This window comes from Panulirus ornatus, chromosome 16, assembly GCF_036320965.1.
Source record: "Panulirus ornatus isolate Po-2019 chromosome 16, ASM3632096v1, whole genome shotgun sequence".
Taxonomy (NCBI): domain Eukaryota; kingdom Metazoa; phylum Arthropoda; class Malacostraca; order Decapoda; family Palinuridae; genus Panulirus; species Panulirus ornatus.
In genome coordinates, this window is record NC_092239.1 from 42,546,383 (window position 1) to 42,565,061 (window position 18,679).

At 39.6% G+C, this 18,679-nt stretch overlaps 1 protein-coding gene across 7 annotated transcripts in view; it reads left to right on the forward strand.

Annotated features, from left to right (window-relative positions):
- Positions 1 to 18,679, forward strand: part of Imp (IGF-II mRNA-binding protein) — a 729,352-nt gene that overhangs the window by 681,512 nt on the left and 29,161 nt on the right. For all 7 annotated transcript variants that reach the window (XM_071671623.1, XM_071671628.1, XM_071671627.1 and 4 more), the window contains 2 exons: positions 7,026 to 7,217; positions 18,226 to 18,324. In XM_071671623.1, coding sequence (XP_071527724.1) covers positions 7,026 to 7,217; positions 18,226 to 18,324 — 291 coding nt within the window. The remainder of the gene's footprint in view (positions 1 to 7,025; positions 7,218 to 18,225; positions 18,325 to 18,679) is intronic.

Genomic DNA, 18,679 nt, shown 5'->3' on the forward strand with positions numbered 1-18,679 from the left:
TAAATTAATGTAAAGAAGAAAAGACTATATTAGATCAAAAACAGTATCTTGATAATTACTGTAAACATTTAAGCATTAGTGATCAAAAACAGTATCTCGAATTGATAATTACTGTAAACATTTAAGCGGTAGTGGTAGCACACATGGGAGAAGTGGCCATGGTGATGGTGTTATAAATATTTACGAGCTGGTGTACGGAGAATGACAAAAATCAGTTCATGAAGTTAGTGGAAACATTTTGTAAAAGGCAAGCATTCCAGCATGCGCTTCCTTGCATAATACGAACAGTTGGTATCTCAGAGGAGTGCTTTCTCACACACATTGCTAAATCTCCTGAGGTAAAGGTAGAAAAATTCTGAGATTTCTGAATTGTGCCGTATATTTACTCGCCCAGTAGGTTAAGCTAAATAGAGAAGACATATCTCTTGCATGGCTCGCTGGTAGGTTGACCCATGCACTTTGTGACCCTCCTTAGATGATATCACCCACATGTCACATATTTCTTGAGCATTGGATTCTGTTCATTGAACAAGGTAGTTTTGTGTGAATCATAATGCAAAAAACTGCAGTATGTAAATGAAAATAGTAACAAATATTTCATATGAAGTCATACAGAACACCTGAAAAGTATTTTATACTTTGTGGGAAGTGTTTATCTGGAGATGCAAGCTTGGCTGTGTAGCAGAATATGCTGAATGATTACATAACCCTTGTTATTGTAGTTGTACAGTTGGCCATAAGCCAAACTTACTTCAATATTTGTTTTCTGCATTGTATAAAGATAATCTTCAGTATTTTGAGAAGAAAAACACTTTCCATTAATCATGAAATTCCCAAATTTTTTGGATAAGAACAATTTTTGAATTATAAAGGGTTAAATGAAAGAGCATCCTCCATCTTCATACATGTCAGCATCCTGAGATGCAGTGCCTTCTTAGAAATAGAAGTATGAGAACAGGCTTCCTGATAGATTTGCTTTTCTTCTTTACTGTTCAGATGCTTCTCTTTATGATGCCATGACAGCAAGCAACTGCTGAATTGCTGGACCCATGCTCAAATTCATTCAGTATATTTAGCAGTCTCACTTGTAGTCGGAGTACTGGTGACTGAGCAGAAGTGTAGAAATATAAGATTGGCACATGATGGATCCTTACCATCTGAATGAGAGCAAAGAACTGATATTTTGGCAAACATGGCAGGCACGGCATTGGCAACTAGCTGGGCTTGTGTTATATTACAGCAGCTCATGTTATAATGATAAAATGGGAATGATTTAGGTCCCATGCTATATTGAAATCGTTGTACTGAACTTCTTCACTATATCATGACACCATTGTACATAAAGTGTTTTGTATTGTCTTGACTGATTTATCAGCTGTCACACTTCTACGTAACCATACCATCCATAAGGATTTTTTTTGTACTAATTTTCTCATGGTATCTATTAACTAGAGTTGGAAAATAGCACAACAGAGAGACCAAAAAAGTTTGTGCAATATTAAATTCTGCCTTATGATGACATCCAAGTAAATGACAGGGGAGAAAGAATACTTCCCACATATTCCCTTCATGTCATAAAAGGTGACTAAAAGGGGAAGGAGTGGGGAGCTAGAAATCCTCCTTTCCAGTTTTTACTTTTCTAAAAGAAGGAACTGAAGGAGGCCAAGTGAGGAGTTTCCCTCTTAGGCTCAGTCCTCTGTTCTTAATGCTACCTCGCTAACACAGGAAATGGCGAATATGTATCATTCAAAATGATCATTGTCACTTCCACATTTTTTTAGGGTCTCTGAGATGGACTAAGTATGGTTTTTCTTCCTAAATGATTTAGATATATAGGTAATGATTAGTTCATGCATTAGGTAAAACATACTGAAGAGAACCATGCAAAAACAAAATGTGTAAAGAATATGATTTACCACATCATAAACTGAATAAGATGAATGTTTTAAACCATGGAAAGACCATTCACTTGTGTGAACTGTAAACATTCCAAACTATACATTGCTATACCTCCAACATTTCTGTTACATTATTTTTTATTTGTATTGTACTGTATGGAATTCATTTTGTGTGAATTGATTAAGGACCTACTAAGGAAAAATGTTTTTACAAAAAGATATAAAATAGATTTTACTAGTCATAGGGAGTAAGACGAAAGGCCAAAAATATGTGAAATAATTTTCAAAACTTTATGTAAAGAAGGCAAATGATGTATGGTACAGTAACATATAATACATTAAAATGTCACTTAAACACAGAATATATGACCTCTAATCTTGAGCTGATTCATCACCTTGCCAACAACACGGCATGGCTGCCAACCATGATGTAGTGCCTCAGATCCTCAAGCTATTTAAGTAATCAAGCACTATGTCTTTCCCTTTTCATGCTTCTTTCGTATTACTTCTGTTTATTTGCATGTTGCTCAAGACATGCAATGTAATTTCATGTACTCACTACTTGACCCTAAATATGTTTGTTGTGTGCACAATATATATTTCATCCTTTTCGTTCTTTACGTTAAATCAAATACAAGATATTATTGTGAATATTAGAAAAAGCATAACCAACATATCCACCTTATTAATGGATATAACACATTTTACCAAAACTCGCTGTTGCACACTTTTAGATTTTGACCATGAAATGGCATTGTCCAATCCCTTTATGGCACTGTCTTTGCTATCCTTTAAATATGGGGACTTTGGCTAAGTTTTCATCAATATGTTTTATGTAAGCATCTTTTTCCAAATATAGGCTGATCTCATCACCTTTCCATACCTGATCTAGCAGGTAATGTTTCCCCTCTATAATTTCCTGGAGTTACACCTTAATATGCTCTGCAGCCTCTACATCAACATGATAGAATCATATTTCTCAGACCTACATATCTGTTTGTTATAAAGCCAACCCTTTATCATCAGCTACTTTTGAATCATGATGGCTTTATTTTTGATCAGTTGCACTCATATTTTCAGGGCATGCTCCATCATCACATTTGTATGCATTCAGAGATGCATTGCCATTTTCCAAAGAGGTGGCTCGGGAAAGGTTTTCCTGATCGATTAATTTTTTTCTATATGGTTTAGATGCTGCTCTCATTAATGCCATAACAGTGACCAACTGCTGAAACATAGACCTGCGCTCAAGTCCATTCAGTATCTTGAACTTTTCCTCCAAGTACAAAGTCTTCCATACCCTCTTGGCTGGCCCACCTGTAGTAAGACTACTTTCTGCCTGCTTAGACATAATGATGATTGGTTCAAGGGAATGGAAGTGTAAAAATGTAAGAGTGGCACATGAAGCATCATCAATCTTTGAATACCTGCAGGGAATTTATGGAGTGGGCCCTTGTTATAATACAAAATGGAAGTAATTTAGGAACTTACACCATCTCAAGATCGTTTTATCAAATTGTGCTATATCCCGACACTATTATAACATCTTGTGTTCTTCTATCACTTTCATTCTTTATTTTGTTGATCCTCCAAATTTCAAGTATATTTCTTGACTTTTGGGCCGTGCATTGCCAGTACACTGGTCTGCTGTAATGGTTGCAACATGGAAGTAGACTCTCAAAGATTTTTAATGGCATTGTTTTTAATCCCCAGGTGAGATATCGTTCAGTGTTTTATCCATAGATGTTGCTAGCAATCTAATATAGCTGGAAAAAATTGCTTTGCTTTGCAAAGCAACTGAGCTGGAAAAAATATCATGCATAATAGTCACTTATAAATCATCAAAGAGAGTGTAATTGCATTATTAGGGCAGGAAGCCAGATTTACATGGCAACAGTTTTACAAAAAAATTCATTATTTATTTTTGATGAAATAGTTTATTCTTTTCCTGTGTGCATGTGAATAATGTTTTGTGTAAACACATATAGATATAAGTAATGAATATGACATATAGAAATACATATGAATGAAAGGTATGAGATGTGTAAGATTATGGGTGGAAAGAAGACGAGGAAATGTGTACTATTTCAGATATGCAGTAAAACCTCAAATTAACTGACTAGTCAGGGGGAGGGGTTGTCCATTAATGCCAGAAGTCTGTTAAATCAAGAATGTAACCAATGGGCCATTTTTTAATGCAATGTACAGTAATGTAATATACTGTTCACAAGCTTTCTTCTAACACCTTTATCATTTGATGCCATTTTGAATTGTAAGGGTTGCAAAACTATTTAATGTATAAAGCCACAATTCTCTGTATACAACCTGACTGCATGGTAGCTCGAGGCAGACTGAGACAGAAACAATGGGAGTATATCTCACTCTACCAAAAACAAGGGCGATATGAAATGCACATGGTTCAGCATTTGAGATTTTTTTTATTATTCATGTATTATGATTATTTGTCCAGTCCATTAAATCCAAAATCCATCAAATTGGAGTCTGTTAAATTGAGGGTTTGTTGTGTGTAGATAGAAATCACAGCCGGAAAACCCCATCACTGCATGATTACATAAATCAGGAGCATCCATGCCACTAGTCAGGGCACTTCCTTGCCAATGTAAATGAAAGTATGCTACTGTTTGGGGTATTTGTTGCAGTAACATATACTGTAGATTCTCTCTCTCTCTCTCTCTCTCTCTCTCTCTCTCTCTCTCTCTCTCTCTCTCTCTCTCTCTCTCTCTCTCTCTCTCTAACTGGATGAGGATCATTTCAGATGTATTCCATGGTTTGAGTTAATCATATGTACTGCTCATATTCTCTACCCTTCATGACCTGTATAAGCTTATTTTTTGCATCCATACATCAAAGTTAGGACAAGTATTCCTTCATACAGGCTTCATGTGCACTGTTAACTTATTTCCTTTTGCTAGTGCATTAAAGTGCCCTTCCAGTTTTTCTTCCTGTTAAGACATAACTTCAGTTGTCCCACTACTATCCTTACTTCACTCTCAGCTACCTAAACCTATTCAGGACTTCCAGATCTTCTCCATCCAGACTGTAAATACACTATATTTCTCAAAAAATTTATTACACGCTTGTTTGCTTCTAGTATCCTCTTCCAAGGCTCTTACTTGTATCAGATAAACACTCCATTCTTTGCAGCTCTTACTTTATTTAAGCAAACAAAACAAAACCACCTAAATGCAACAACTGTTAGCTTCAGTTCTGGCTCGCCTGTCTCTCATCTCTTGTAATATTTCATCATTCACTATTTATAGAACTGCTTTTATTTTACACAACCATCATGCAGTCTCCTATGTATTTCAGACTTCCACTTGCCTCACCATTTTTCCACACACATGTCCTGCCTCTAATATAAAAGCTCTTAACAACATTCGAAAGTATTCCTTTAACACACTAAGTAATCAGGGCTCCCCAAACATCTTTCCCAGCAACTTCATACTTTTTTTAATCCATGATTTTTGCATGAACTTCCATTTTTGTAAATCTTTCTCCACTACATGTTTTTGCAAAAATATGGTCAACAAACCCTCTTCCCTTGTTGATTCCTTTTTGCTCTGTAATGGGTTCACTAATCCTTGTAACACTTAATCATGATCTTGCCTTATATTTCGCCAGTTGTGCAAGAAGACATTTCTTTGTAATGCTTACAACTCAATTTATACTGTAGAAGAGATACTGTCTATTAGACAGGGTATGGTATAGTTTAGAGATGGGAAAACATCTGAGGGTTGTACCTGTGTATTGAGTAGGTTTTATGGAAATGTGTTTCTGGTTTGCTGGATGTTTATTCTCATAATCCCCAGCAGCCTGGTGATGTGTATGTAGAGATGTTATTACCTGTTGATTGGGAGAAAATTAGCAATGCAAAACTTACTTGTATGCATTTTTGGGTGGCTGAAGTCTCTCTCCAGGTTTTGGGGCTTCTTTAGGACCAGGTGTGTTCTATGTCTTGTGCTGCTGTTGATGTCTTTGATATGTCTTTAGTTTATGTGTTTATTTGTGCTGTTGCTTTTAAGCATGAAGGGATTTAATTTTGCACTTTATAGACCCAATTAGCCCTAGGTCATCTCCATTCTTCACCATCTTGCTAAGGGACTATACAGTCAGATTGAATTAATTTTCAAACTTATGACTCAGAAATCAAGTACAGGCATTGGACCAAATTAGGTTTTGATTGTAGCTAACCCATGTTTTGAAAAATGATTTTTGCTGTATGTGTTCAGTAATGTTTTGTGATAATTGTTTTGCTTTTATGGTGTCATGCCTTTATTAGCAGATGTCAGTGGTAATTAAGACATTAGTTCATGGAATATCGTGGACTCTGAAATAGAACATTATGTAGCCAGTTATGATTTCCTTTCTTTTCTGGGATTACAGTTAGCTGAAGATCAATGGAATATTTTGTCTTTATTGAACTCTGAGCTTTTGCCATAACTCAGGTCAAAAATTTTATTTTGATTATTTGGTGTAAAGAAGTCATTAGAAAGGTGCAAAGATGAAAGTTGTTTAGGAAGGCATGGTCTTGGAGAATACATTGCAGATGATAAGCTGGAACAAAATGGTTTATTTTGGTATTATAGAAGGTACATTAAGGTGAGATAGACTACAGAAGAAATGGATAAATGTACAGTAGTGGAATATTTGAACAGGGCAAGGGATATTTAGATAAAGATGTTAAAGAAGTGATTGGAGACTGAATGCAATGAAAGTATCTTCTGTGAAAAAGTGGTATTATTGGAGACCTTTGTACTGAGTTGATAAATCATAATATTCTGCAAAGTTCACTTTTTATAAGTGCAGCAGTTCATATTTCAATTTTAATGCAATGGACATAGTTGATGTAAAATGAGAAGGGGATGACTGATGCTGAGAAGGCTTTGTGTACCTGGTAGGGAATGGAATGATGATAGATTTTTAAATAGATGCATAGGTTGGATTGTTTAGAAATGTTGAAAGTTGCAAAATTTAGATCTTTAATGAGAATGAATTGATTGCTCCATGGAAATGTTTGTATGACTGGTATGATTTATTTTATGCTCTAAAAGCATAGAGAATGTCTTCATACAATAGATAGGAAGCTAAACATATATTTATCAACAGGAAGTGGCTTACCTCTATATCCCTAACTCTGCCGTTGGTGCCATCATTGGTACGAAGGGTTCACACATACGCAACATTATTCGGTTTAGCGGAGCGTCTGTAAAAATTGCACCGTTAGAAGAAGAAGGACGACCCACAGAACAAACCGAAAGAAAAGTAACAATTGTAGGCACGCCGGAAGCTCAGTGGAAGGTATATATGATACATGTTTGAGGATGTAGTTCTAAGTAATCCTCCTATAAACATATGATTTCATCTCTGTTCTGCACTCCTCTTGATTCATATGCTTTTTCAGACGGTCATTTCCATTTACTCATACTGAGCATTTGTGTACACAGAGTAAGTTTGTTTTGAGTGATATTTTTCTTAAGGACTTCCTGTTTGCCTAATCTCAGCAGGTTCCACATTCTAGTGCAATTGTGTGTGGGTCATAAATCTACTCACCATTACAGCTTACACCATGAAATTTGAAATAAAAACTTGGGGTGGTAAGTGTGACATTGCATTTCAAGGTAATGGATGACTATCATTTGAATGATGTAATCCTGTGCAGCCCATTATTTTTATGTTTGTGTTAACCAGCATTAAAAGTAGAATACTTCTTGAAGATATCAGAGCAGGACCTTGTTTTCAGGGTTATCTATACAAGTTTAGTAGTGTTCTTTAAGAATGCATCATTCGAGGCATTCATGGAGATGTGCACCAATGCATACTTAAATTGTGGAAAGAGGCTCAGTATGGTGGAATGAAGATTTGAAAAAGACTGAGGAGAAAAAGAGTTTACAAGTTGTAAAAAGGCAAATACTAGGGGCAGAGTGTATATGTAGATTCTTGGATAAAGAGGTCAGAAGGGATGGTATTAATGAGTAAAAGAACAAATGAAGGAAAACATTTTAAGAATTAAAAGGGGGAAAACAAATATTTCATCCTTGGAGTGAGTGCAAAAAGAATACTACCCATGTATCTCATGGATCTCACTGAAAGCATCTAAGAGGATGGGAATGGGGGATGCTGGAAATTCACCCCTAATGTATTTTCTTTTCATAGAATTATGAATTGGATGAGAAGCTAGGCAAGGGATTTTCCTCAGTGGTTTTGTCATCATTTCCTGACAATACTTTGCTGAGGCAGCAAGGCAAGCGCGTGTTAAAAGTACTTGAGTAAAATGTAAATAAATGTAGAATCATTGCAAAACTGTTCTTTGAAGAGCTAAGTGCATTTTGTTTCAAAAATGTATTGGCTTGACTTCTGCTGATAAGTCTTTCTGGTCCATAACCAAAAACATGGCCTTTTCTCCTATTTTCTTCCTTGTTTTCCTCTGAATCAACTACAGATGATATGCTTTTAAATCCTCTCGCCATCATCTCCCATTAAACCTATGCCTTTTTCTATATTTTCCTCACGCAGGGTCTTCCAGTGACTCCAACAGCTTCAGGTGGACAAAGACTCAGTGGCATATCTTCTTGCTTTCTAAGGGAGTGTACCTCTGAGCTATCACCAACCTTTCCTTATCTGTTTCACTTATGTCTAAAAACCCAGACTTTCCCTTCTTCTTGGCAGTGCTCTGACCCCTCTAGCTATCACCCCATAGCTCTCGCATCTGTTATCCCGAGAGCTCTTTGAAAATCTAAACTCTCCTTACCTAACTCTTAGGAACTCATTCCACTCTTTCAGATCACCAGTATGGATTTTGCAGAACTAGGTTTAGTGGTGACTTTTTTGTCCCATATGATTCATCTCTGGGCTAACTCTCAAGAGATGTTGGTGAAATTTTAGTAGCTCTCAACATCTCTGAAGTATTTGAAAGGTATGCATAAGTCTTGGCTTTCTAAACTCCTTTCTTTCAGTTTCACTACTACTTTCTGGTCTCAAATGCATATTTTCCAAATTTCCTCTTTGAAAGTTCCATTGCAATAGTCATCTATGGAGCAGCATTCCTCATTCATCCTGTCAATAAAATTGTTCCTCAGGGTACTGTTCCATTTACTCTCTCAATGAATGATCTCACTTCTACTTTATCCATTTTCACTCTTGTGGTGATCATTTCACTTTACATACTTCATCTCTCTTTTCCTCCCCTCCTCCTTTTGATAATCATTCTTTTTCTTGAACTGCTAATATTTTCTGTCTCACTTTGAACTAGTCCAACATTTTAAACTGGGGATACAGTAACATTGTAAAATTTAATGGTGCTACATTGTTATTTCTTCGTATATCTCTTTCTGAGAATCATTGATTCCTTCTCTTCAGTTTCAAAACACCAACCCAGTAATAACATACATATGTAGGGCATCCCTGGGGATAGGGGAGAAAGAATAATTCCCATGCTTTCCCCGTGTGTCATAGAAGGCGACTAAAGGGGAAGGGAGCATGGGGCTAGAAACCCTCCGCTCCTTGTATTTTAACTTTCTGAGAGGCGAAACAGGAGTCATGCGGGGAGTGCTCATCCTCCTCGAACACTCAGATTGGGATGTCTAAATGTGTGTGGATATTTTAGCTCTGAGTGAAACGAAACTCAAGGGTAAAGGGGAAGAGTGGTTTGGGAATGTCTTAGGAGTAAAGTCAGGGGTTGGTGAGAGGACAAGAGCAAAGGAAGGAGTAGCACTACTCCTGAATAGGACAGAATGGTTTATTTTGTTACTGTAGAAGGTACAGTATATATATATATATATATATATATATATATATATATATATATATATATATATATATATATATATATATATATATATATGTATTTTTTTTTTTTTCTTTTTTGCTTTGTCGCTGTCTCCCGCGTCTGCGAGGTAGCGCAAGGAAACAGACGAAAGAAATGGCCCAACCCACCCCCATACACATGTATATACATACGTCCACACACGCAAATATACATACCTACACAGCTTTCCATGGTTTACCCCAGATGCTTCACATGCCTTGATTCAATCCACTGACAGCACGTCAACCCCGGTATACCACATCGCTCCAATTCACTCTATTCCTTGCCCTCCTTTCACCCTCCTGCATGTTCAGGCCCCGATCACACAAAATCTTTTTCACTCCATCTTTCCACCTCCAATTTGGTCTCCCTCTTCTCCTCGTTCCCTCCAGCTCTGACACATATATCCTCTTGGTCAATCTTTCCTCACTCATTCTCTCCATGTGACCAAACCATTTCAAAACACCCTCTTCTGCTCTCTCAACCACGCTCTTTTTATTTCCACACATCTCTCTTACCCTTACGTTACTTACTCGATCAAACCACCTCACACCACACATTGTCCTCAAACATCTCATTTCCAGCACATCCATCCTCCTGCGCACAACTCTATCCATAGTCCACGCCTCGCAACCATACAACATTGTTGGAACCACTATTCCTTCAAACATACCCATTTTTGCTTCCGAGATAATGTTCTCGACTTCCACGCATTCTTTAAGGCTCCCAGAATTTTCACCCCCTCCCCCACCCTATGATCCACTTCCGCTTCCATGTTTCCATCCGCTGCTAGATCCACTCCCAGATATCTAAAACACTTCACTTCCTCCAGTTTTTCTCCATTCAAACTCACCTCCCAATTGACTTGACCCTCAACCCTACTGTACCTAATAACCTTGCTCTTATTCACATTTACTCTTAACTTTCTTCTTTCACACACTTTACCAAACTCAGTCACCAGCTTCTGCAGTTTCTCACATGAATCAGCCACCAGCGCTGTATCATCAGCGAACAACAACTGACTCACTTCCCAAGCTCTCTCATCCCCAACAGACTTCATACTTGCCCCTCTTTCCAAAACTCTTGCATTCACCTCCCCAACAACCCCATCCACAAACAAATTAAACAACCATGGAGACATCACACACCCCTGCCGCAAACCTACATTCACTGAGAACCAATCACTCTCCTCTCCTCCCACACGTACACATGCCTTACATCCTCGATAAAAACTTTTCACTGCTTCTAACAACTTGCCTCCCACACCATATATTCTTAATACCTTCCACAGAGCATCTCTGTCAACTCTATCATATGCCTTCTCCAGATCCATAAATGCTACATACAAATCCATTTGCTTTTCTAAGTATTTCTCACATACATTCTTCAAAGCAAACACCTGATCCACACGTCCTCTACCACTTCTGAAACCACACTGCTCTTCCCCAATCTGATGCTCTGTACATGCCTTCACCCTCTCAATCAATACCCTCCCATACAATTTGCCAGGAATACTCAACAGACTTATACCTCTGTAATTTGAGCACTCACTCTTATCCCCTTTGCCTTTGTACAATGGCACTATGCACGCATTCCACCAATCCTCAGGCACCTCACCATGAGTCATACATACATTAAATAACCTTACCAACCAGTCAACAATACAGTCACCCACTTTTTTAATAAATTCCACTGCAGTACCATCCAAACCTGCTGCCTTGCTTTGTCGCAGTCTCCCGTGCTTGCGAGGTAGCGCAAGGAAACAGATGAAAGAAATGGCCCAACCCACCCCCATACACAGTGTATATACATACACGTTCACACACGCAAATATACATACCTATACATCTCAATGTACACATATATATACACATACAGACATATACATATATACCCATGCACACAATTCACACTGTCTGCCTTTATTCATTCCCATCACCACCTCGCCACACATGGAATACCATCCCCCTCCCCCCTCATGTGTGCGAGGTAGCTCTAGGAAAAGACAACAAAGGCCCCATTCGTTCACACTCAGTCTCTAGCTGTCATACAATAATGCCCGAAACCACAGCTCCCTTTCCACATCCAGGCCCCACACAACTTTCCATGTTTTACCCCAGACGCTTCACATGCCCTCATTCAATCCACTGACAGCACGTCAACCCCGGTATACCACATCGATCCAATTCACTCTATTCCTTGCCCTCCTTTCACCCTCCTGCATGTTCAGGCCCCGATCACACAAAATCTTTTTCACTCCATCTTTCCACCTCCAATTTGGTCTCCCACTTCTCCTCATTCCCTCCACCTCTGACACATATATCCTCTTGGTCAATCTTTCCTCACTCATTCTCTCCATGTGCCCAAACCATTTCAAAACACCCTCTTCTGCTCTCTCAACCACGCTCTTTTTATTTCCACACATCTCTCTTACCCTTACATTACTTACTCGATCAAACCACCTCACACCACACATTGTCCTCAAACATCTCATTTCCAGCACATCCACCCTCCTGCGCACAACTCTATCCATAGCCCACGCCTCGCAACCATACAACATTGTTGGAACTACTATTCCTTCAAACATATCCGTTTTTGCTTTCTGAGATAATGTTCTTGACTTCCACACGTTCTTCAAGTCTCCCAGGATTTTCGCCCCTCCCCCACCCTATGATTCACTTCCGCTTCCATGGTTCCATTGCTGCCAAATCCACTCCCAGATATCTAAAACACTTTACTTCCTCCAGTTTTTCTCCATTCAAACTTACCTCCCAATTGACTTGACCCTCAACCCTACTGTACCTAATAACCTTGCTCTTATTCACATTTACTCTTAACTTTCTTTTTTCACACACTTTACCAAACTCAGTCACCAGCTTCTGCAGTTTCTCACATGAATCAGCCACTAGTGCTGTATCATCAGCAAACAACAACTGACTCACTTCCCAAGCCCTCTCATCCACAACGGACTGCATACTTGCCCCTCTTTCCAAAACGCTTGCATTCACCTCCCTAACAACACTATCCATAAACAAATTAAACAACCATGGAGACATCACACACCCCTGCCTTAAACCTACATTCACTGAGAACCAATCACTTTCTTCTCTTCCTACACGTACACATGCCTTACATCCTAAATAAAAACTTTTCACTGCTTCTAACAACTTGCCTCCCACACCATATATTCTTCGTACCTTCCACAGAGCATCTCCATCAACGCTATCATATGCCTTGTCCAGATCCATGAATGCTACATACAAATCCATTTGCTTTTCTAAGTATTTCTCACATACATTCTTCAAAGCAAACACCTGATCCACACATCCTCTACCACTTCTGAAACCACACTGCTCTTCCCCAATCTGATGCTCTGTACATGCCTTCACCCTCTCAATCAATACCCTCCCATACAATTTGCCAGGAATACTCAACAAACTTATACCTCTGTAAATTGAGCACTCACTCTTATCCCCTTTGCCTTTATACAATGGCACTATGCACGCATTCTGCCAATCCTCAGGCACCTCACCATGAATCATACATACATTCAATAACCTTACCAACCAGTCATCAATACAGTCACCCCCTTTTTTGATAAGTTCCACTGCAATACCATCCAAACCTGCTGCCTTGCCGGCTTTCATCTTCCGCAAAGCTTTTACTACCTCTTCTCTCTTTACCAAATCATTTCCCCTGCTGCAGACTGACATTCACTGAGAACCAATCTCTTTCCTCTTCCTACTTGTACACATGCCTTACATCCTTGATAAAAACTTTTCAGTGCTTCTAGCAACTTGCCTCTCACACCATATATTCTTAATACCTTCCTCAGAGCATCTCTATCAACTCCATCATATGCCTTCTCCAGATCCATAAATGCTACATACAAATCCACTTGCTTTTCTACGTATTTCTCACATACATTTTTCAAAGTAAACACCTGATCCACACATCCTCTACCACTTCTGAAACCACACTGCTCTTCCCCAATCTGATGCTTTGTACATGCTTTCACCCTCTCAATCAATACCCTCCCATACAGTTTCCCAGGAATACTCAACAAACTTATACTTATGAAATTTGAGCACTTACCTTTATCCCCTTTGCCTTTGTACAATGGCAATATGCATGCATTCCACCAATCCTCGGGTACCTCACCATGAGTCATACATACATTGAATATCCTTACCAACAGTCATTAACACAGTCACCCCCTTTTTTGATAAATTCGACTGCAATACCATCCAAACCAGCTGCCTTGCCGGCTTTCATCTTCCACGAAGCTTTTACTACCTATTCTCCGTTTACCAAATCATTCTCCCTAACCCTCTCACTTTGCACACCACCCCGATCAAAACACCCTATATCTACCACTTTGTCATCTAACACATTCAACAAACCTTCAAAATACTCACTCCATCTTCTCACATCACCACTACTTATTACCTCCCCCTTAGCCCCCTTCACCGATGTTCCCATTTGCTCTCTTGTCTTACGCACTTTATTTACCTCCATCCAAATCATATTTTTATTCTCCCTAAAATTTAATGATACTCTTTTACCCCAACTCTCATTTGCCCTCTTTTTCACCTCTTGCACCTTTCTCTTGACCTCCTGCCTCTTTCTTTTATACATCTCCCACTGATTTGCATTATTTCCCTGCAAAAATCATCCAAATGCCTCTCTCTTCTCTTTCAGTAATAGTCTTACTTCTTCATCCCACCACTCACTACCCTTTCTAATCTGCCCACCTCCCACGCTTCTCTTGCCACAATCATCCTTTGCGCAAGCCATCACTTCTTCCTTAAATACATCCCATGCCTCCCCCACTCCTCTAATGTCCTTTACTCTCACCTTTTTCCATTCTGCACTCAGTCTCTCTTGGTACTTCCTCACACAAGTCTCCTTCCAAAGCTCACTTACTCTCACCACTCTCTTCACCCCAACATTCTTCTCTTCTGAAAACCTCCACAAATCTTCACATTCGCCTCCACAAGATAATGATCAGACATCCCTCCAGTTGCACCTCTCAGCACATTAACATCCAAAAGTCTCTCTTTCACGCACCTATCAATTACATAAGGATACTTATGTATATATCTCTTTTTAAACCAGGTATTCCCAATTACCAGTCCTTTTTCAGCACACAAATCTATAAGATCTTCACCATTTCCATTTACAACACTGGACACATGTACATCAATTATTCCCTCAACTGCCACATTATTCACCTTTGCATTTAAATCACCCATCACTATAACCCAGTCTCGTGCATCAAAACTACTAACACACTCACTCAGCTGCTCCCAAAACACTTGCCTCTCATGATCTTTCTTCTCATGCCTAGGTGCCTATGCACCAATAATCACCCATCTCTCTCCATCCACTTTCAGTTTTACCCATATCAATCTAGAGTTTACTTTCGTACACTCCATCACATCCTCCCACAACTCCTGTTTCAGGAGTCGTGCTACTCCTTCCCATGCTCTTGTCTTCTCACTAACCCCTGACTTTACTCCCAAGACGTTCCCAAACCATTCTTCCCCTTTACCCTTGAGCTTTGTTTCACTCAGAGCCAAAACATCCAGGTTCCTTTCCTCAAACATACTACCTATCTCCTTTTTTTCTCATCTTGGTTACATCCACACACATTTAGACACCCTAGTCTGAGCCTTCGAGGAGGATTAGCACTCCCTGTGTGACTCCTTCTTCTGTTTCCCCTTTTAGAAATTTAAAATACAAGGAGGGGAGGGTTTCCAGCCCCCCACTCCCATCCCCTTTAGTCGCCTTCTACGACACGTGAGGAATGCGGGGGAAGTAGGTTTGCGGAAGAGGTGTGTGATGTCTCAATGGTTGTTTAATTTGTTTATGGAAAGTGTGCGAAAGAAGAAATCTGAAAGTAAATGTGAATAAGAGCAAAGTTATTAGGTACAGTAGGGTTAAGGGACAAGTCAATTGGGAGGTAAGTTTGGATGGAGAAAAACTCGAGGAAGTGAAGTGTTTTAGATATCTAGGAGTGGATTTGGCAGTGGATGGAACCATGGAAGTGGAAGTGAATCATAGGGTGGGGGAGGGGGCGAAAGTTCTGGGAGCATTGAAGAATATGTTGAAGTCGAGAACATTATCTTGGAAAGCAAAAATGGGTATGTTTGAAGGAATAGTGGTTCCAACAATGTTATATGGTTGCGAGGCATGGGCTATGGATAGAGTTGTGCGAAGGAGGATAGATATGCTGGAAATGAGACGTTTGAGGACAATATGTGGTGTGAGGTGGTTTGATCGAGTAAGTAATGAAAGGGTAAGAGAGATGTGTGGTAATAATAAGAGCGTGGTTGAGAGAGCAGAAGAGGGTGTTTTGAAATGGTTTGGTCACATGGAGAGAATGAGTGAGGAAAGATTGACCAAGAGGATATATGTGTCAAAGGTGGAGGGAACGAGGAGAAGTGGGAGCCCAAATTGGAGGTGGAAAGATGGAGTGAAAAAGATTTTGAGTGATCGGGGCCTGAACATGCAAGAGGGTGAAAGGCGTGCAAGGAATAGAGTGAATTGGAACGATGTGGTATACCGGGGTCGATGTGCTGTCAATGGATTGAATCAGGGCATGTGAAGCATCTGGGGTAAACCATGGAAAGTTCTGTGGGGCATGGATGTGGAAAGGGAGCTGTGGTTTCAGTGCATTATACATGACACCTACAGACTGAGTGTGAACGAATGTGGGCTTTGTTGTCTTTTCCTAGCGCTACTTCGCGCACATGCAGGGGAGGGGGTTGTCATTTCATGTGTGGCGAGGAGGCGATGGGAATGAATAAAGGCAGACAGTATGAATTATGTATATGTGTATATGTCTGTGTGTGTGTATATGTTGAGATGTATAGGTATGTATATTCGCGTGTGTGTGGACTTGTATGTATATTCATGTGTATGTGGGTGGGTTTGGCCATTCTTTCGTCTGTTTCCTTGCGCTACCTCGCTATCGCAGGAGACAGCGACAAAGTAGAATAAAACATTTTTTTTATACATATTCGCCTTATCCTGAGTTAGCGAGGTAGTGTTAAGAACAGAGGAGTGAGCCCTTAGAGGGCATATCCTCACTGGTCCCACCTCTGCATTTCTTCTTTTGGATAATTATAAACGGGAGGGGAGGATTTCCAGCCCCCTGCTCCCAATATATATAGGTTTGCGGCAGGGGTGTGTGATGTCTCCATGGTTGTTTAATTTGTTTATGGATGGGGTTGTTAGGGAGGTAAATGCAAGAGTTTTGGAAAGAGGGGCAAGTATGAAGTCTGTTGGGGATGAGAGAGCTTGGGAAGTGAGTCAGTTGTTGTTCGCTGATGATACAGCGCTGGTGGCTGATTCATGTGAGAAACTGCAGAAGCTGGTGACTGAGTTTGGTAAAGTGTGTGGAAGAAGAAAGTTAAGAGTAAATGTGAATAAGAGCAAGGTTATTAGGTACAGTAGGGTTGAGGGTCAAGTCAATTGGGAGGTGAGTTTGAATGGAGAAAAACTGGAGGAAGTGAAGTGTTTTAGATATCTGGGAGTGGATCTGGCAGCGGATGGAAGCGGAAGTGGATCATAGGGTGGGGGAGGGGGCGAAAATTCTGGGGGCCTTGAAGAATGTGTGGAAGTCGAGAACATTATCTCGGAAAGCAAAAATGGGTATGTTTGAAGGAATAGTGGTTCCAACAATGTTGTATGGTTGCGAGGCGTGGGCTATGGATAGAGTTGTGCGCAGGAGGATGGATGTGCTGGAAATGAGATGTTTGAGGACAATGTGTGGTGTGAGGTGGTTTGATCGAGTGAGTAACGTAAGGGTAAGAGAGATGTGTGGAAATAAAAAGAGCGTGGTTGAGAGAGCAGAAGAGGGTGTTTTGAAGTGGTTTGGGCACATGGAGAGGATGAGTGAGGAAAGATTGACCAAGAGGATATATGTGTCGGAGGTGGAGGGAGCAAGGAGAAGAGGGAGACCAAATTGGAGGTGGAAAGATGGAGTGAAAAAGATTTTGTGTGATTGGGGCCTGAACATGCAGGAGGGTGAAAGGAGGGCAAGGAATAGAGTGAATTGGAGCGATGTGGTATACCGGGGTTGACGTGCTGTCAGTGGATTGAATCAAGGCATGTGAAGCGTATGGGGTAAACCATGGAAAGCTGTGTAGGTATGTATATTTGCGTGTGTGGACGTATGTATATACATGTGTATGGGGGGGGGGGTTGGGCCATTTCTTTCGTCTGTTTCCTTGCGCTACCTCGCAAACACGGGAGACAGCGACAAAGTATAAAAAAAAAAAAAAAATTATATATATATATATATATATATATATATATATATATATATATATATATATATATATATATATATATATCCCTGGGGATAGGGGAGAAAGAATACTTCCAACGCATTCCTCACGTGTGTGTGTGTGTTCAAATTACAGAGCTCTTTTTGTCCCTTTTTTTTTATAGAACCTTTCGTATGTAATACAGCACATCTATTTTCTTTTTCAGGCCCAGTTCCTGATCTTTGAGAAAATACGTGAAGAAGGTTATGGCGTAGGAGTAGAGGATGTTCGACTAACTGTAGAAATTGTTGTTCCATCTTCACAGGTAGGTTAATTAAATGAAGTATTTAATGTGAATACACAAACTGGTTTGGCATGTAGGCTAATGATATGAACACAAAAGCTGGTTTGACATGTTTCTCTCCTATGGCAAGCTCTGAGTTGTATGACTGCTTTATTCATATCTATTCGTTAACCCCCACCCGACTCGTCAAAAAAAAAGAAATAATCCAGTCATGATACTCTCTGGTTTCTCCATTACCATTTTCTCACTTCAACAGAGGCTATTCCTCATTGTTTGGTGAAATAACCTGTACCCATAAAAATCAACAAATCTAAAAGGAGATTTGATGCTGTTTTGACTACTGAAAGCTTGTCATTGTTGAGAAATTGTTTTCATG